The following is a 20,546-nucleotide window of genomic DNA, read 5'->3' as shown; positions in this document are numbered from 1 at the left end:
TACCTCCTGACTTAGTCTACCTAATTGGTTGTTGCAACAGACAGACAAAAGTCATAACTTTCTATAAGAAAAGCATTCACTAGGATCCCATAACAAGTCATGGTTTGTTTAATCATAGTTTACCAAGTCATGGCTGGCTTTATTTTATTTATTTATTTATTTATTAGATTTTTATACCGCCCTTCTCCCGAAGGACTCAGGGCAGTGCACAGCCAAGTAAAAACAACATGAACATAGACAAAATTAAAAAGTGTATTAAAAACTGATTATAAAATGGCCAATTAAAATTAAAACTAAGGTAAAACAATCCTAAAACCCCACATTAAAAATTTCATCAAGCTAGCCCCGCACGATGGAATAGGAAAGTCTTGAACTCGCGTTTAAAAGACCAGAAGTCGGGGAGTTGACGCAACCCCGGAGGCAACTCATTCCAAAGGGCTGGAGCCCTCACAGAGAAGGCCCTCCCCCTGGGGGCCGCCAGTCGACATTGTTTGACTGACGGCACCCTGAGGAGACCCTCCCTATAGGAGCGCACAGGCCAATGGGAGGCTATAGATGGCAGTAGGCGGTCCCGTAAGTAACCCGGTCCTGTGCCATGGAGCACTTTAAACGTGATAACCAACACCTTGAATTGCACCCGGAAGACCACCGGCAACCAGTGCAGGCTGCGCAGGAGAGGTATTATATGGGAGCATCGCGGTGCCCCTTCTATTACCCGCGCAGCTGCATTCTGGACCAGTCGGAGCCTCCTGGTGCTCTTCAAGGGGAGCCCCATGTAGACAGCATTGCAGTAGTCCAGGCTTGATTCAGCTAATCAATATTTTGTATTATATATTATATTACAATATTCAAATATTTATAGTATTTTATTTATAGTATTTTATATTTATTTTTTATTTTCAAGTTCCCGATCAAATGATTACATTCACCTTACAACATTGTGTGAAAACCAAATAAGTTATGTTATAGTTTAATTGAGGTAGAATATAAAATCTTCCTGTGTATAATGGAATACAATTACCGGTAAATTGCCTGCCTTTTCTCAGAGTTTCTTTTTAAGACTTCGTGATCAAACACAAGTCCCACGGCAATTAACATGAAATAACATTTTTTTCCATAACAGATCTGAGAAACGGTCCTTAAAAAGTCAGAAATCTGCTCATTGAAAGATATATCAGCCAAATATAGATTTTAGAATAATTTTCTTACCAATCAGTTTTTTTTCCTTGTATTTTTTTTTTAATTTAAGGACTATACATATAAAGTATTTCTTGGAATGCTCTAGCTTGAATCAATGTCTAAAAATCTCTAACCCACCACAACTTTAGATGTAGATTTATTTATATCAAGGGTGAATAATCTATCTATACAGAGATTTAAAAAAACATTAATAGTCACAGTCATCTTTATGGAAAGATATTCCCTTCATTTTATCATTATGAATGTTATTTCTCTTTTATAAGGACTATTATTTTTACTTAAATTCAGGCAAATGAAAGCAGAATCTTAAAAGACAGTGAAACGCAATTCTGAAAATGTGAACAAAATTTTAATAACTAGATATTTTGGACAAGCTCCAGCTGTAAAGGTGAGCAGTCCATTTTCCACTTATTCATGTCCTGGCTCTGTTGAGCATATGCTTCTTAAAAATATTAGAAAACTATTTTATTCACTTATTATTATTCATGGGTAGCAGTTAGACATATATTTACATTTTACTAGAGTCCACTATCATCTTGCATAATGCAGCGCTTATCAGCAACTCTTTAAAGCTGCTATGCATTCTCGTAGAAACATATGGCTGCCTTCTACAACTACAGTACAAGTCTAGGAAAATATGCAACCATTTTAGAGAACTATAATCAAATTATATATTCATGCAGTGCATTACATATTTCTGAAAGATAATTAAAAATACTGAAGATAAAGTTCAAGTCCATCTTATCCAATGACATCAATCTATTACAGACTAAAACAAAGCCTGAGGATCTAATGAGAAAAAGCAAAGGAATGAGATTTAAACTGTTGAGCTGCTTAGAGAAAAAGTAGAATATAATTGTACTAAATAAAACCTGGACCAATTTATATTGTCATCTTATGTCACTGACGTATTGAAATTATATAATATCATATCATATCACATCATGATGCAAGTCCTAAACTGTTTTGAAGAAAGATAAAATGGAATAATGTGAAATAAATGGCATCTGAATGACAATAAACAAAGTATGTCTGTTAAGATGTTCCATTCTTAAAATTTTTATTATTGAAGTACCTTTTATACTGTAAATGAAGGGCAAACTTTATATTATGGTAGTTACTGTTAGCTCCAACCAGTCTAAACATTTATGTTAGGGGTATCCAAACTTGGCAACTTTAAGATTTGTGGACTTCAACTCCCAGCAAAGCTGGCTGTGGAATTCTGGGAGTTGAAGTCCACAAGTCTTAAAGTTGCTAAGTTTGGACACCCCTGATTTATGTTATTGTTGTTGTCTGTTGTTGTTGTTTTAGCTTTCTAAGATAAGATTGAGTAATTTTTATCAGAATGAAACAAGTTGTAAGATTGACAATGTAAGATTTCATAGGTGAGACTCTTGCCACAAAAAAAGTGATTGACAAAAACTGATATTTAAAGAACAAGATCATAAAAGCAAATTTGAAATTCAGCAGAAGAACATAACTCAAAGCTTGATGGATATCACTTCACAAACAAAGAACTAAGCTGTTCAAAACATGCCTATGGCCAAGAGCACCTGTGAGATGTGGAAACACAGCCAGATTCACTGGACTAGTATATTTGCTCACTGTTTCAAGCTCCATGGCTGCATTGGTGATAAATCCAATGACCAGAAATACTAAAACAAAGGAAATCAGCAAAATTATCTCACCAAACAAATGCCTCCTTTAAAGGACAACTTCTCAAAAGCAATTCTTACAGCAAACACAGGAGACAGGACAATTCTAAATGGACAGTGCAAACAGCAAGACCGGAAGAATCCATTTTATATTTAGGAAAAAGCACCTATGCTATCAATACAAAGTAGAAAATATTTTCTCTGTATCATAGATACTGGAGGAAAATAATATTATTTTTTCAATTGATGTATCTTTTCCTCCTCCAAAATAATGGTCTTAGAAGTTTTGCTTCTTGTCTATAAAACACTGCAATATAGTTTCCCAAATCTAGCAATTTACCCTAGCTGTGCAGCCTCTAATGCATATATAAAACCCTGTAGATTAAATGCTTGAATAATCTTTTAATAGTATGATGACGAACTGGGATGTATGAAATGTTTTACAATTCAGATAACGCAAAGCACATCCATTCATAAGTAAATCTGATTGTTTTTAATCAAGTGAAATCCCTTCAGTGTAGAACCCCAATCAGGGGTTACTTAACTAAGGATATTCACCACGAATGCTTCAATTAAGGCTCACCAATATCATACATATATTGTCAACTACTTGCAGGCAATCACAAATTCAGTGTGATCATTGGCAGACATAACATATATTTGCATACCGTATGTCTTTAGGCTTTTATTCAGATAACATGGAAGTAATGCTTCTTGAAAAGGGATGGAGGGTGTTACCCAGAACATTCAATTGTCAAGTCTTTTAGATCCTGAATATCTGAGCAGGGCTTAAGTGATTGAAGGCTTGCAGCCTTCAGCAATCTAAATGCCTGAGTTTGAAAAGTAGCTTGTTTTATGTTTCTAATAAATAAATCCATCACAGAAGAAATCTGAGCTGCAGTCTAATGATAAAAGATATTCCTGGAAGAATTCTATGAAACAAAATTAATACTAAGAAAGAAACATCCACTTGGGGCACTTGAAAAGTATTTTAAAAGTGAATGAATCTTGACATATAACTAACTGTAGGTTGTTCCAGTTTTATAGCTAGCTTTCAGGTATGTATAGTTACTTTTCCATGATGTTGCTAGGCTGCCCACAGTCTTAGCTGAACTAAGATAATATTATAAAGAGCTAACTGAAAGATTTCCTTGTTCCCTTCCCGTATGCATCATGATGATAGGCCAACAATCAAATGGAGACTGCAATTGAATAATGACGGATTCTATTATTATTATTATTTATTTATTTATTTATTCTGAGTCATAATCTTCGTTTGCAATGAGAAATACTATCTCTTGGTCATAATATGAATTGTGCATTCTCTATTAAGAGCACTGTTTTTGACCCATTATATAGACAGATACATATTCTTTTTTCCTGCCTATTTTTTTTCTTTGACAATAAAGCAATCATGTCCTGTATACTAGCGGCCCCCAACTTTTGAGCACCTGTTCCGTGGAGAGGTTTTTCCGCAGACCAGAGGGGGCGTGATTTTGCATGCTGCTTGCATCCCATGTATGGGGCTTCGCTTGTTTGTCCAGACCGGTTGCTGGCATGCTGTGAACTGGTACCGATCCACAGACCAGGGGTTGGGGACCCCTACTCTATACTTATTTTCTTATCTTTTCAATAAGCCAAATCCACAAAAGCACTCGTTTTTTCCTTTCCCTAAATGGCCAAGATCTTGCACATAAAATGAAAAAAAAAATATGGATGGGTTTGCAAAGGGGAAGCATTCTGGCCACCTCATGATGGCACTTGAGGCCAGAACAATTTTGCTGATGCTTTTAATACAAAGATTGCATATATCACAATAACAACACCCCAACAATTCTTACCATCTCCCAAATTACTGATCTCTCTATTAACCCATGTTCTGTTTCAGTAGCAACCATTCTTGTTTCCTCAGCAAATTTGGAGGCATCTGGTACTTGCAGTAAGAAAATATTGATATATACAACCCCACATACTGTATATATAACTTTATCCCACAGTCCTGCTGATATTTTAGGCAGCAACTATTGGGTTTGTATATAAGCATAGCACAAGTAAACTTACTTATTCTGAAGAGTGAAAACTTTGCCATCACAACCCTGAGATACAGCTGTCCTGAAGCTAATGTTTCTACAGCTTTCCTTCAGAAGATAATTGAAGATAATTCAAAAGCTATTCTGCTTTACATGAAAGCATGCATATTCCTACCTATTGATGTTCTGCACAGTGATTTCATTCCAGATTTCAAATCCCCAATCACCGTATTCTTGTTTTCAGAGGGCAGTTCTTCTTCCTTGGATTTTACAGTTACAGAAGAATGAAAGCCAGAAGTTGTAGAACAAATGTTTACAGAAGTTGAGTTACACAGTTGTCTCCTGTACACCTACAAAACAGAATATATATCTATTGTAGAATATTCATGCAACACGCTTCAAAATATGTGACTCTCCTGCCTGATGACTCTGAAATATTACAGCCATGTCCTTTAAGAGTACATCCTCAAAGGGAAGAGAACCTCATATGAAGACACACCAATTTAAATAAATATAAATGTAGGAAGAGTTCTGGAAACAGTTCTTGACACTGATCAGATGAACAGCAAATCCAAATTAACAGATCTCATTTGCAGTTCCTTCAGATGGCTCAGTTGTGATATAGTGAATTAGTGAACAAACAAAAAAGAAGAGACTCTCTTGACTGAAGACAGTTTTTTGTGACACATGAACTAGCAGGGGTCTGCAAACTTGGCTCTTTTAAGATTTGTGGACTGGCTGAGGAACTCTGGGAGTTGAAGTCCACAAGTCTTAAAAGAGCCAAGTTTGCAGACCCCTGAACTATGGTAATACATGCAGGTTTTTGATAGCAATATGGAGTGTGACACAAGAAACAAGATCTAGAGTTCTACTCAGGTGTCTAATTTCAATAGATGATCAATTTACAACTGGGGAATCTGGACAAGTTTACAACTGGGGAATCTGGACAAGCACTAGTTTATGATCCATTATTCCCCAAGTGCTTCTCTTTTTTGTACATTTCCCATTTTATTTAGACACACACCCCTAAAAAATCATAACGTGAGAAATCTGCACAGGAAAAAAAATAGAAGTTATGCCTCCAAATTCTGGACAGTAACTGATATCAAAGGGGATAAAGCTAAGGCCCATTTTTATAGTCTTCCACAATGCATCCTGATTAAATAGAGAAATAGAATGTCTGAGGAATGTGTAAGAGTGCAACTGAAATCATGATTGAGGAAATATCATAGGATTGGGTAATTTGTATATCTTCCCTTTGAAAGAGCATATGAACTGAATTGGTTTTTGCTAAGTAATAAGCTAATTCTTTTTTGTTGAGGAACATATTGGAATTTTGTTGCCTAAACTCCAAATATAAGGACAAATTTCTGGATTGGTCAGGCTATTTCGGAGATGGCTAACTGTGGTGATTAAGCAATACATGTAAGATGCAATCTCCAAACCAAACAAAATGTTGTAATAATAAAAAGATTCACATGCTCCTGGTATCTAATATTCAGTGTGGACAACCTTTTTTTTATGAAAGAGAATTTGAGTTTTTATGAGTTGTTCACATTAGTAATGTTAATGTCTTTGTGATCTTTTCCTTTTTTAATATTACCTCATCTGTTTTAATTTCTGGCTCTACATATTCAGATGTTTTCTGCAGGGTTTTTCCTGGAGGTATGAATCTTGGCTTTTTGGCTGAATGCCCCAACAGTTGACTTGGAGCTGCTGACCGTCTCATCTTTGGCTCTGTTGATTAAAAAAAAAACAAGCAGGAAGTATGAAGCAAATTCAGTCTTGTAAGGTATTGTAAGGACCCAAATACCACGTACAATCCAGGAACCTAGTTTAGAAATCAGTGGCAGCATTCCTGACATAGCATCGTTCAATTCTACCTATGTCTCCAATAGAAGAAAGTTCACCACTTCCTGAAACAGATTTTTACACAATCAAATATACCTCTCAATAAGCTGTTTCTACTAAGGGTAACTAAGTTAGTGTAGACAAATCTCTTTATATAACACAGGCATCTAACTACATTACATCTACACATTAAAGTAAAAAGCTGAGGAATTACAAAATATCACTCCCCTTACTCTTTCTCTAGTGGCTATATTAAGTAATATAATAAGTAATAAGGTAAGTGTTGAGGAAGAAAGGACTTTTTCTCAGATCCTTTAAGAATTCCAAGGAAATCATGTGAGGAGCCAGGTTGATGTGGCTTATTTTTTCATCATATGGTTTGTTTTCTGCACTCTATTTATATGTTACTTATTGTCAATTTCATTACAGTCATTACTGTTAACCATTCTTGACATGTGCACCCTGCAGGGTTGGAGTGCAAATGCTGCAATAAAATGTGCATTACAATAAAATGTGAGTCTTATAGCGGCACCATTAACCTGGCATTTATTTGAAAAAAGTTCGGTCCAATGTGCTTTCTTAACAATGCTGTTTTTTTAACAATAATATGCCTTTGGGTACGAGTAACCATGATTATGCCACCTGAACAACATTTTCCAAAGCCCGCTCCCTGCTTTTTGTAAGACTCTGTCCAATAAAAATATCCGATGACCTCATTCTTGTAAGGTTTTATAATGTTTAATGTTATGAAATATGAAACTGCCTTAATAAGGTAGATCAAAGAATCAAAGGCTTCTGAGAACATGCAAATTGCTTTTCAAACGCAGTTTCAAAAATGCAAATAGTAAAAAGGAATCCAAACTATACGCACAGAATATCCCATATCGCAAGCCCGAGGACGGACCTATAGTATAGCTCCTTATCCCTAACGATGCCCGCTTCCCACCACACACAAAGCAAAACCAGACTTACATAGCAGTTTAATCGTCCCGCCATATAGCTTACGCCTCTCCTTTCCACAACTACGTATTCACTTGCTCAACAGCGCATGCGTACATAACATAAGTCTCCGTTCTGTATTTCTTTCGGCCCAGCCGTTTCTCGGCCTATTACGCATGCGCACAATCTCAGCCGATTATCTGCTGGCCTAGCGCAATTCCACTAGAGCCAGGGAATCTGTACTGCGCATGCTCTGCTACTGCCTTTTATTTTGTCCGTACTTTTTCTGTCAATCATTGAGCATACTGTTACAACAATGTCTCTGTTTACTCCTTATTTACTATAGAAATTGCTGCAGCTATGTGGGGGAGGGGGGAGCGGGAGAGAGAGAGAGAGAGAGAGAGAGAGAGAGAGACGTTTATTATTTACATAAAAATATAGAGCTATGAATTTGAAGAAAGTATTGAGAGAGGAAACTTCTTGGTATCTTATTCTTATTCATTCTCTTAAATGGATTTCAAGGCACTTCTATATCATCAGGCTTCAGCGAGTTCTTTCAGAATGAAATTTTAATTTCAAGTCTTTTCTCCTCCCTCGCCCCGTGTGGGTGTCTGCTTTGAGACCCGCGTCCAGGTATCCATTAAGCTTAAAACTGAATGGATTTAGGCTGCTCATCGAGTCTTAAACCCCAAATTACCTCACAGGCTGGTTACTATAAGAACAAAATGAAGAGGACACACCTCCACCCGTCACCATCTACGGCCGCCTGGGAAATAAATGGAGAATTACATTAAACGGAGAATTAAATTAAATGGAGAATTAAAGAAAACGAGCTCCAACCCTCCGCGGAGTTCTCAAAATCTAAATCCCAGTTAGTCGGCTCTTTCAGTGAAGAGAAACTCGGAAATCAACTGTCTGCGCGACTCTACCCTTGGCGCTCTATGTTCTGGTGTATATGGACCAATGAGATGCGGCATATATAGAGGCCGGTAGAATCTTTGTCCGCGTTTCTCTTGCTGACTGCGGAGCAAGTGATGCGTTATAGATTCAGAGGTTGGACCTGGCTTGAAGGGGTGAGAGAGACGCGGAATAAATGGGGAGGACGAGGGTGGGCAGCCTTGCCCAAGGAACGGCAGGAGAGGCTATATATACATAGGGGAATTCCTGGAAAATATGACTTTTAAAAAACATTTATATATATATATATAAATATATATATATATAGTAAATAGAAAAAGCAAATTTGCCAGAGTTGACTGGGTATGTTGGTGGGTGGCAAATATAAACGAGTTTTACAGTTGAACAGGTGTTTTATGGTACAGGTAGTCCCCGGCTTACAGTTCACTTAGTGACGGTTCAGAGTTACAACTTCACTGGAAAAAAAGAGACTTATGTCCGATTTTCACACTTAACAACCATGGAAGCCTCCCCATGGTCAAACGTTATCAAAATTTGGATGCTGGGCAACCAGCCGGCCAGATTCACTTAACTAATTGTTACTAATTGTTACTAATTTAACAACTGCAGTGATTCGCTTAACTGTGGCAGGAAAGGTCGTAAAATGGTGCAAAATTCACTTAATTATCTCCCTTAGCAACTCACTTATTGTTGGGCTCAGTTGTGGTCATAAGTTGAGGACTAGCTGTATAAGCTTTCTTGCCTGAGATCAGTGTTTTTCAAACTTGGTCATTTTAAGATGTATGGAGTTCAAATTGCCTTAGGGGGAGCATAAAATTAATAAATTCCCTCAGACGGACAGCCCCATGCAGGGGTGTGGGAGAGGACTCTATTGCAGCCAAATCCATCAAAGACCTGTGCTGCTCTTTTAAGATACAGTGATTATTTTTAAGCCAGATTGCATTTTCATGGCTATGTGTTCATGTTCTTGAGAGTTTCTTTTCATTGTTTTTTCTTTTTCATCAACAGTTACAAAATAGTTGAGGGTTATATTTCTGCATTTGGTTCAGTGGTACCTAGTCCATAAAAACACTTTACTTCTATTGACCGGTCAGATGCACCAATGTTTCATTTTTACTGACACTGACGAATTTTAGATATTTTCTGTAACTATAAATAGTGAGCTTTTCAGAGACAAACCACCTCTAGAAGTTCCTTTGCTTTTGGTTCCATTTTTCATTTCATTTTTCCTATTCCAGGAACCTTGCAATTGTATTAAGAATTCCCAATATTCCGGCCAGGGTTTCTGCCTGAACTGAAATTGTAGCCACAAAACATCTGGAGGTTATAAGGTTTAGGTAAGCTCTATTACTTTTTGCCATCTGTGTCTGGTTTGTATAGAGCTTATGTTTGCTAATGGAAATAAGGTATCACCTGAAAAAGGAGACTGGTATATGCCACTCGTAAGATTCCTAGCTACCCCTTCTTGCTGCTGTTATGACCCAGGTGGTCAAGGCAAGGCAGGCCTTTAGAGAGTCCTTTATTGTCCTCAAGAAGTGTTCAACAAATGGTCCTCCAATGGCTCCATCCCACATTATGAAGGCAGGCACTCTCAATCTTCCAAACAATCCAGGTAGTCAAAGTCCAGGCCTAAGACAAATGGCAGCCCTCAGGGCAATGACAAGGTACAAGGCAAAGGCAGTTCTTAAGGTAAAGTCCACAGGGCTAGGGTAAGACAAAAGGGCAGTCCTCAAACCAAGGCAGAAAGGTAGGCGTCAAAGCCAGGGGAGTGTAACCCAAAACAAACATTTGTTCCTGGCTAACTCCCCATGGCTTCACCTTAAGTTACTTCATCCCAGGTGTTCATTATGAGGAGAAGGGGTGACCTCCTCCCGAGTAGCCTTGCAGCCCTTCTCTGGGCTTGCCTACGTTCAGCTCTGCTTGCCCTTGGATCAGTGGATGAGACAGCTGTTCCTCATCAGAGCAGATCTGCTGCCTATCAACATCACTGCCTGTCAGCAGCTGATCCTCTTGTGTCTTTGCATGCAAGCAGCTCTCCATCTGATTTGACCACTTTCCTCAATGCCTGCGGGGCCCAGGACAGCATCATCCTCAGCCCCTGGCCTCTCCAAACATGCCAAGGGAGATGAGACATTTCTGTCGGATGGTCCCAGTTCCTCCTCCCCCGAACCAGGCTCTGAAGGGACCATGATAGTTGTTATGTCCCAGCTGCCCCCAAATATGCCATTAGCAAACATGCTATTAATAAATCTTCTGCATGGCCTCAACTGTGCTTTTATGTCGATATCTTTGTCAGCAATAAATAGAAAATGGGGGTGGGGGAGAGCCAAGATTTGATGAAGCAGCTGCTGAGCTCTCCAACATCTTTATATTTGTTTAGGATAAACCATACAGAAAATTAGAAACATTCTGAAACATTGTCCATCATAGGGCTTCATTGAGAGATATTTTCCCTATAATTTTAATCTTTGCAACCCAAAACCCATTTTACATTCCAGACTGTCCTTTACAGCTGTCCACCACAACAAAATATAGTCCTGTTTTTTTCCCAGTTTTTGGAGAGTTATCCTGATGACGGACAGAGAGGCAAACAGTTTTAAGCTCCACATACTATTTTCAGTAAGCAAACATATATTAGACCTTAGAACATTGTATGGATGTCTATGTCATTGTACTAATATCTGTGCTATAGTGCCAGCTTCTTTGAAGTAGTTTTCTTGGTCTTGAAGGAGGCACTGATGTGCCCTTTTCTGAAGATGTCATCATTAAATCCAATAGTCCTGTACAATTATTGCCCATCCTCCAACCTTCTCTCTTTAGAGAAGATGATGGAGAAGGTAGTGACGCTTCAGGTCAAACGTCCCTGGAGGAAGTGGATTCTCTGAATTTATTCCAGTAGGCAGGTTGTAGTCTAGTATGGACTACAACCATACTAGACCTATTAATCACCCCCATCTCCTCTGAGGCAAAGCTAGAATAGGGTAGTATGGCCATGCTTGTGTTCCTTGATCTTTCAGTGTCTTTCATCAATATCTACTATGGTGTCCTTTGGTCAGCAACAAACATTGGGGGGGGGAAGCACTGTGATGATGGATTTGTTTCTCTGTGGGTGGTTACAGTTGGCATTGGTGAATGTGACTGGTCTCTCTCTTGTGGTATGCTACAGGTTTCTACTCTTTCTTACCTTTTGTTTAATATCTACATGGAACTGTTGTGTGAAATTATTCATTGTTTGGGGTCAAGTATCATCAGTATGAGCATCAGCTGATTATATCCATTGGTACATCTTGACTCCAAGCCAGTCAGGTGATGCCACCAAAATCCTAGCCCAGTGCTTTAAAGACTGTGTAGGTGTCTGGATTGGGAGGAACAAATTCAGGCTCATACCTGACAAGTCCATTAACTATCAGTGGGGCAGCACTTTCCCATTTGAGATTTGTGCACAATATGGGGTTATCTTGGACTCTCAGCTTCTACTCAATGAGCAAGTGCTGTGACCTAGAAGGCCTTTGCACAGTACATTTGGTGCACCTAATTGTGTCCTTTTCTGGACCTAAAGGCTCTTCAGACAGTCACTCACATTCTGATCACTTCACAATTGGATTATTGTAATTACTTCTACATGAGATTACCCTTAAGATCATCTGGAAGCTACAGCTGGTCCTGAATGCAGCAGCCCAGCCAGGAGTGGTACATTATGCTCATATAACCTCTTTGAGCTGCACTGGTTGCTGGTTGGCTTCCAAGCGCAATTCAAATTGCTGGTTATTAACTTTAAAGCCCTTCATGGCAGGAGGCCTGGTTATCTCCTGGACTGTTTGTTTATATGTATTTCTGCCCATCCTGTAGAATTAATCAGTATGGGTGTTCTCCAGATCCTGTTTATCAAACAATGTCATCTTGTAATTCCTGTCCTCTGGAATTCTATCTCCCAGAGATTTATGCAGCTCTCACTCTTATGACATTCTATAAATTATTCAAAACCTGTTTGTTCTCCCAGACTTTGGCTTAGGGGGTTTTGTATCCCTCTCTAGTTAGTTTAGTTTCAGTGTTTGTTCTTCTGGTCAGTTGTAACATCATATATATATGTATGTAGTGTGTGTGTGTGTGCGCATGTGTGTATATACATAGTTATTGCCCATGATAGGACTAAAGGAAGACACTTACTAAAAGAAGCCTGGTTCTCCAATGACAATTCCATCAATAGACATATCAAACTGCCACTGGCCTACCTGGCGTTGAGACACCAGGAAAGACCCTGCAGGATGAGCAGAGATAGCTTCCCATCAGGGAGCAGAAACCAATGATACCCTTCCCCTGAGCATGCAGACTCAGCCTATGAAGGCATAGTCAGCCCTGACCAAATACAGAACCCGGCAGGGCTATCTCAAACCATAATAGATAGGATTAATGAGAAACAAACCAGGCCGACCACAAGGTCACAAATAAGACAGCAAATTGCGGCTGTTGACAGGTTAACATCATCCCTTACAGATAAGCAGGCTAGGAGGGAGGAAACAGTAGGAATTAAGCCTCCATCAACCAGCACAATGATAGCAAAAACAACCCAGCTAATTACAAGTGGGAGACAGCTGGAGGGGTCTATTACAGCACAAAGGCCCAATTGATTAATGGCATATAATGGCAGAGATCTCTGCAATGGTAGTTTAATACTCTGAGGATGTCAGCAGATGGCTAACGAAATCTTAGTAGAATAAAATTTTAATTATTTTAGTTCTGGAGTTCGCAGAATGACTGTTTTTTGGTGTGTGTGTGTGTAGTCTCCTTTCTTTCTAAGCAGCTCAGAGGTATTGAGGTGGGCAGCCTTGAAATGTAAATAAATATATACTGTGTATCTCTTACTTCTCTGTTCTTCCTAGGCCAAAGGTGGGTGTATGGGTCAATGGCATATGGCTCTTCATCTCATTGATTGAGATTGGCTCATTAGATCCTATATATAATCTATTCCTTTGCTTTAAGACAGGTGGGAAGGCGAAACAGTTCCCTCCTTCCAGCTATGTCCCTTCAGTGTTTTTCAAATTCTTTATGTAATTCACTTTATCATATTCTATTTTTAGCCATGCTGTTTGCTTAAGTACATATCACAATGTTTGAGAAGTTTAGAAGTTTAGTCAAAGACTTGAAGAGGTTTGTATGCATTAGATGTTCTATATGATAGATAGATAGTATCTTTACCTTTGAATCTGCTAGGCATCTGTTTGGTATGTGAGAGTTGTTTAAAACTTGCCAGGTCAGTCACTTTGTAAAGATGCAAAACTGATGTCCCTGAGAGAAAGCCTTGATTTTCAAAGGCAGTGTAAGAAGTTACTCTCCTCTGCTTGGGGCTAATGCTATATTTCATTCCCATATTAGGTTAACCGTGTTTGAGAAAAATGGGCTATGATATGGACCGCTTTGTTGGTTATGTCAATGAAGGGCTGATCTGTTGCATTTGCCGAGATGTGCTCCAAGATCCTCTGCAAGCTCCTTGCGAACATGCCTTCTGCGCTTCCTGCATCCATGGATGGCTCATTCAACACAACAGTTGCCCAGAGGATCGCCAGTTCCTTGATTTGTCTTCCCTTCGACCATTGTACAGGTATGAGACCACTTGCCACAACTCCTGGTCCTGCTCTGGCATTAGTCGCTCTATAGGGCAGGGATTCAGTTTGTGCCATTTTCCTATTTGCAGCTGCTTCTCATAAAATGGGATTGTGAAAGTGATTTTAAAGCTAACCTTGAAAAGGCTTTCTGAGTCTTGAGAAATAGGTTTTGGGGCAGACATTCGTAAGTTAGGGTTCAAAGTTATGACAGACCCCCCCCCCCAAAAGGTACTTGCAACTCAGTTTCAAAGTTGTCGTCTGTGCGTGCGCATGCACACCATTGTCACATGATCACCTTTGGACGCTTGGCAAATGACTTGCAGCCATTTGCAGTCTACCATGTTCGCATGACCACAATTTTTATAATCTTTTTCCAGTTTCCAGCATTTACTTCTGGATTCTGACAAAAAAACACCCATTGGATAAAATGGATTCACTTAACGATTGCTGCCAAAAGGTCCTAATATGGGATGCATTGTTTAATGACTGCAGAAACTTACAAGTGAAATTCCAGGCTCAGTCGTGCCCTTGAAGTTGAGGGCTACCTATAATATATCTGCAAAAAAACTGTCTAGCAAATGTATAAAGTATCAGCAACCAAGATAAATGCAGAGGAGATGTGTAAATCTTTATGTGTATAATGAATTTGGCCTCTTTTTCAAAATGGCATGTAATGGACACACAGATAATGAGGGCTACCTGTATTGGGAAAAATTCCATAATCCTTTTTCAATTTTTTCCCCCTGGTTTATTTTCCCTGGTCAGTGGTTATTCAAACCACAAAAGGGTTGTGTTTTCTTTTTTAAAAAATATTATTTTCCATGTTTCTCAAACAAAACTTTGTCAGAAAACATTTTTTTCTCAAACAAAACTTTGTCAGAAAACATTTTTTTAATGGTACTGCAAGAGTGATAATTTCTTAATGTAGGTACATGAAGAATGATCTTAATCGACTTCAGCTTCATTGCACAAACCGAGACCGTGGCTGTGAAATAGTGTGCTCATTAGAATCCATTTACAATCATGAATGCGAGTGTGAATACACCTACATATCCTGTCCAAATAATGGTAGGTAAAAGGGAGAGATGTTTTATGTAGTCATTGCAAACCCATTTTTAATACCTACATTAAATAATTTGGGCCTCGAGTGACCTTTCTTGAGTTCTAGTTTTTCTCTTTCTGTGCAAGTTAATTTGTCTCCACCTTGCTGAGGAGCCCATGGATTTATAGAATCCGTGAAGAGCTGACATCAGCTTTCATGAAACTGGAGAGCAACTGATGTTTCTTTCTTCCCCTTTGTTATTGTTTGGGAGACAAACTACTTCTCCATGTCTTAGATTAGAAATGAGTAACAAGGACCTTTCCTGATGTAATGGAATCGCAGAACCTCTCATTCTTGAATATTGGCCATATTGGGTGGGACTCTTAAAAGTCCCAACTACTTCTAGAAGCTATAAGTTTCCTAAATGTGCTAAAGATATGCTGAACAACAGGAAAACAGAACACCTTTTTCACTATCACTCAAAATTTTCTCTGAGTTAGAACACTTCAGTAAAAGAAATAATTTCTCTTATCAACAATACAGTTTTGGAGATAAAATTGCTTCTTCTATTTCTACCCACCTTCTGTTTTTCACTCAGCTTGTCCAGCCCAAGTTGAACGGCGTAACTTATATAGTCATGTGGTAGTGTGTGAATTTCGAACTCGTGAATGCCCCAATGGCTGTGGATATATCATTCTAGGTCCTGAAGATGCCCAGCACAACTGTGTGGCAGAACTGAGAACTGAACTAGAGCTACTCAGGTAACGTTTATTTATTTATTTATTTTATTTGACAAGCCTGTATTAGATAACAGATATAAGTATAAACGTGATTATGAATACATGAAATGGATACGAATAAAAGGGGACATTAGGACAGGGACAGTAGGCACATTGGTGCGCTTATACACACTCCTTACAGACTTCTTAGGAATGGGGTGAGGTCGACAGTAGACAGTCTAAGGTTAAAGTTTTGGGGGTTTGGGGAAGACACCACAGAGGCAGGTAGTGCATTCCAGGCATTCACCACTCTGTTACTGAAGTCATATTTTCTTCAATTGAGTTTGGAGCAGTTTACCTTAAGTTTGTATCTATTGTGTGCTCGTGTATTGTGGTTGAACCTGAAGTAGTCATTGACAGGTAGGACATTGTAGCAGATAATTTTATGTACTATGCTTAGGTCAGACCAAAGGCAGCGTAGTTCTAAGTTGTCTAAGCCCATCATTTAAAGTCTGGTGGCATAAGGTATTCTGTTGCAAGCAGAGGACTCTTCTTGTGAAATATCTCTGGACTCTCTCAATTGTATTAATGTCTGATAAGCAGTGCGGGTTCCAGACAGATGAGCTGTATTCAAGAATTGGTCTAGCAAATGTTTTATATGCTCTAGTTAGCATAGAATCAACTGTAACAAGCTCTAGTTTCTAATTTAATCATTATATTAGTATCACAGTAATAACCATTAACTTATTGCCAAAGATGAAAAAATTACTGGTTCTAGAAAATCTGTAATGTTTGTTTAGCATCTATCATCTCTGCCAATCCTGGAAACAATTTCACTTATCAAGGGGGAATTAGACAGTTACTTAAAGGTTATATACCATGAAGAAATTTGACAAGCTGATAAAACTGTCTAATTGCTGGTTTTGTTTTTTTCAATTTGAAGTACTATCAAAATAGCTAAGGGGTTATTTCAGTTTTTTTTCAAACTGAGGTAAAAATTATCAGTGTTATTAAAGGAAAATATACTTCCTTTTTTTAAGATCTGACATGATCTGCCAAATGGAAGTTACAAAACAGGAGATGCAGTCTCGTTTAGATTCTCAAAGGAGACACATGGTGAAAAAAGAGAGTCTTTTGCAAAAAGATATTGAAGAACTTAAGGTAACTGCATTGTCTTTTGCCACTAGTAACAAACTGTTTTTAATGAACTAGTGCTCTTATTGCTTTACTCTGTGATGAGCCCCAACCATGAAACAACTCTATGGATTTATGGATTCTCCCCAAAAAAGACTTGGAAAATACTTATTGAAGTGTTCCTTAAAAAAAAAAAAGAAATATCAAGCTGGCTCCAAATTGCTATAAAATTCACCTTGCCATGGCTCGTTGAGCTGACGAGAACAGTGTTCATTAAGTAGTTTGGCATGCTCATTATTTGCATTAATTTTTAGTTATTTGTCATGCTAGCTGCCATGGTTTCCAAGACCATCTAGAACAGGGGTCTCCAACCTTGGTCACTTGAAGACTTGTGGACTTTGACTCAGCCAGCTTTGAAGTTGAAGTCCACAAGTCTTAAAGTGGCCAAGGTTGGAGACCCCTGATCTAAAAGCTTCAGCTGGTCCAGAATGCAAGTGGCACAGGTAGTTAGAGGTGCAGCCCACTATGCCCAAATGACATTGCTACTCTGCAGGCTTTAGGCAACAGTCCTCAATGTTTCTGGCCATTGCAGCATCCCCAGGGTCATGTAATCAGAATCCAGGCACTTAAATGCCCGGCACATGATTATGTTGTTGCAGCAAACAAAATCAATAGGGAAACCAACAGGGAAGATCACAACTTGCCCCCATCACTTCTTTTCCTTAAGAGGCCAGAGAGAGTATATATTCTACAGCACCCATCTGCACCCTGTGGACTTACCCACAGTCCCCAGTGCCTGCCCATGGCATCCCCCTGCATTAATATCACCCACTGCAACACCCCCACATTCCCCTGCACTCCCATCTCTTCTGATATAAACAACCTATGTATCCTGCAGTTACAATGCCAACCAGTGCACTAAGTCACTAGATATTGCACTTTATGATTGCATCACTTAGCAATGGCAATCCTGATCCCAATTACCATCATAATCCAAGCACTGCCTGTAAAGAAAACCTAGCCTCTGCTGAGCTTAATCAGATAGACAGTTCAGATAATTAATGAAGAGAATAAAATAACTTGGCTACTACCATTCATCTTTACTACTGTCCCATAATTGATGCCTGGATAAAATTATGGAGGCAGTTCTTAAGAAGACCACATCGCTACTGTCCTACTGGACAGGAAAGATGATGCCTGTGTAAAAGAAAATGCAACATTTGCCATTCTCTTTTAGCAATCGGCAACACGTTCTGATAAAATTAACTCTTTAAATGCTTTTTAGAGTCAAATGTCCAAGATGATGTCTAACATGCAGGCTCTGATGGCAACAGAAAGACAGCACCGCCAAGAGTTGGAGCAGGCAGAACTTGAAAAACGCGAATTGCTGGAAATAATGAAGAACTTCCAAAAAGACAGCTTGTCTCCAAGAAATAAAAGCAAGAAAGCAATACATTCCCCACCTCTATCACGACTGGATACTATGAAACTAAAGACATGGGAGGCAACAGCCATATAAAACTTAGTTAAAACCAGATTTGCCGAACTTTGAACTAATTTTAGAGGGCAAAATTATTAAGTTACCTTATTCTAAAAAAGTATCAGTTCTACTCATTTATAGACCTTATTTTCCTTGAGATCTTTTCAAATCTCAGTGAGTTTGGGAAGAATCATGTTTAAAAGAGAGCACCTTCAAATGTTAACCATTTCAGTAGTCAATCTTAGAAATTTAAAACCCTGGGAATGATTTAAAAATCTTGTTTTATGTGACCCATTGGAGTTTTTTTTGTTTCTTTGTTTTTGTCAAATGAGTAACAAAATGTCTTTCTGCTAATACACAGAACAGGGTATTAAAAAAACCTTAGACATGAAGATTAAGGGACTCAGGACTTTAGTTTTAATATGAAAATTCTATAATTCTATAATAAAGATTTCAGCAAAAAAATCACAACCTTTCTTCAGTAGTTGATATTCTAAACTTTGCAAGATAAATTATTGAATTCTGATCCTGATTTCTACTTTACCTCAGAATTTTTCTTTTTCAGGTAATTTGTAAATCTCCAAAGTAGTCTACTTACCATCCTATAGGTGAAAGACAAAGTAGTAATAAATTTAAGCTTTTGTTTTGGTCTTAAAAATTTATAGTTGATATGTAAAGAGAGGATTTTACAGTGCCTTTATAACCCTGGCCCTTATGCTAGATGTGGGATGCTAGTAGAACTGCAATATAGTTAACATGATTTGTAAGTTGATCTTACAGTCCAACCTACCTCATATGGTTGCTTCAGTTGAAAGTGGAAATGCTACATATTTCACTGGAGATCCCACAATGAAAGTAAGATATTGCCCTAATCAAAAAATAAGTTAACACCAAAGCAGTTCTTCCATAACTACATTTGGACCAAACCTATTTATGTTAATGAGCATTTCAATTTTCCATTACCAGAAAATAACTCTCATTTCTACCATTAGATTATCATGTTTTTCAGTATTAAAATAGTAAATTTATTAACAATGTTTCTAATATTACAAATACTCGGCAACTAGAAAATCAATATTACAAATACTCAGCTATTAAAAAAAGCATTTCCGATAACTAATAAAGCTAATAAATATTTTTGCACATATCCAAAATGGGATTTTTGGAGTCAATGACTGTTCATTATAAAAGTGTCAATACGTTAAAAAAAACTCATAAAAGGAATTTACCCTTTGGGAAAGTGAGGCTGCACAAAAAGAAATTAGGAATCTATGCCAGGGGTCTCCAACCTTGGCAACTTGAACACTTGTGGACTTCAATTCCCAGAACTCTCCAGCCAGCAAAGCTTCTGGGAGTTGAAGTTCACATGTCTTCAAGATGCCAAGGTAGGAGACCCCCGATCTATTCAGTGTGGTTAATGCTTGTTGAAAGAAGTGTAGAAGGTCTGACTGTAGACTGTTAAAATGTGCATCTGTATGTATCTTTCTTTGAAATAAATACTTCATATCCAATATTTTTATACCATGTGCATGTTCTGAAAGTGCAATGCTATTGTGGGTTAGATTTATGGCGATTTTGCTGCGACAAATAAACAGAGGAATTAATTAGGTCTTGGCTGGTTTCAATAGCCAAGCAAAACTTTTTTCTTACACTGATCCTGTAACACCCCATAAACTAAAAAGAAATTCAACAGTTATATTCATGGTGTTGTTAATACTAATAAAGTTTGATGGAAGTAAAACAACTGAAACTATGTTAACCCAAGTCACAAATGGTACGTGAAACCAAAACTATATCATGACTTAACATGTGAACAAATTAGATAAAAGCACTAACACTGCCTGATATAATTCTCAAAAAGAAACCCTCAGTAGCAATACTATGGCATACAGTATGGGTTTTGTGGCCAGGCTGGTTGCTTTTGTACTTGTCTTGAGACAGGAGGAAAGAGAAATATATTCAGACCACAGCATCC

General features: G+C 38.2%; 2 protein-coding genes across 6 annotated transcripts in view; one reads left to right on the top strand and one right to left on the bottom strand.

Annotated features, from left to right (window-relative positions):
• Positions 1-7,992, bottom strand: part of RAD54B (RAD54 homolog B) — a 44,750-nt gene extending 36,758 nt beyond the window's left edge. Inside the window, exons 1-3 of one of the 3 annotated variants that reach the window (XM_058177524.1) lie at positions 7,709-7,992; positions 6,489-6,622; positions 5,061-5,235 (exon numbers count right to left, since the gene is read on the bottom strand). In XM_058177524.1, the coding sequence (XP_058033507.1) occupies positions 5,061-5,235; positions 6,489-6,614 (301 nt within the window). In that variant the 5' untranslated portion in view covers positions 6,615-6,622; positions 7,709-7,992. The remainder of the gene's footprint in view (positions 1-5,060; positions 5,236-6,488; positions 6,623-7,708) is intronic. The other 2 variants (XM_058177525.1, XM_058177523.1) reach the window with 2 other exon arrangements.
• A 653-nt stretch (positions 7,993-8,645) lies between these two features.
• On the top strand, positions 8,646-20,157 carry LOC131196007 (E3 ubiquitin-protein ligase NRDP1-like). Of its 3 annotated transcripts, none has more exons than XM_058178376.1 (7): positions 8,646-8,748; positions 9,832-9,930; positions 13,967-14,192; positions 15,125-15,264; positions 15,939-15,999; positions 16,998-17,118; positions 18,377-20,157. In XM_058178376.1, exons 3-7 carry the CDS (start codon positions 13,987-13,989, stop codon positions 18,608-18,610), a joined length of 762 nt encoding a protein of 253 aa, XP_058034359.1. In that variant the 5' UTR covers positions 8,646-8,748; positions 9,832-9,930; positions 13,967-13,986; the 3' UTR covers positions 18,611-20,157. The 3 variants fall into 3 exon arrangements, with proteins under 3 accessions (XP_058034359.1, XP_058034357.1, XP_058034358.1); XM_058178374.1 differs by having other exon boundaries at positions 15,837-15,999; XM_058178375.1 differs by lacking the exon at positions 9,832-9,930 and having other exon boundaries at positions 8,672-8,748; positions 15,837-15,999.
• The last annotated feature ends 389 nt before the right edge of the window (positions 20,158-20,546 follow it).

This window comes from Ahaetulla prasina, chromosome 3 (genome assembly GCF_028640845.1).
Source record: "Ahaetulla prasina isolate Xishuangbanna chromosome 3, ASM2864084v1, whole genome shotgun sequence".
Classification (NCBI taxonomy): Eukaryota; Metazoa; Chordata; class Lepidosauria; order Squamata; family Colubridae; genus Ahaetulla; species Ahaetulla prasina.
The sequence above is the reverse complement of the archived record's forward strand: the minus strand, read 5'-3'. Positions and strand labels throughout refer to the sequence as shown.

What these genes read in the sequence shown, in the direction of transcription:
- LOC131196007 (XM_058178374.1), top strand. Translation starts at nt 13,987, where the DNA reads ATGGGCTATGATATGGACCGCTTTGTTGGTTATGTCAATGAAGGGCTG. An exon ending in CATATCCTGTCCAAATAATG is followed by an intron (nt 15,265 to 15,836) that starts GTAGGTAAAAGG and finishes TTTTTCACTCAG; the next exon opens with CTTGTCCAGCCCAAGTTGAA. An exon ending in AAGATATTGAAGAACTTAAG is followed by an intron (nt 17,119 to 18,376) that starts GTAACTGCATTG and finishes AATGCTTTTTAG; the next exon opens with AGTCAAATGTCCAAGATGAT.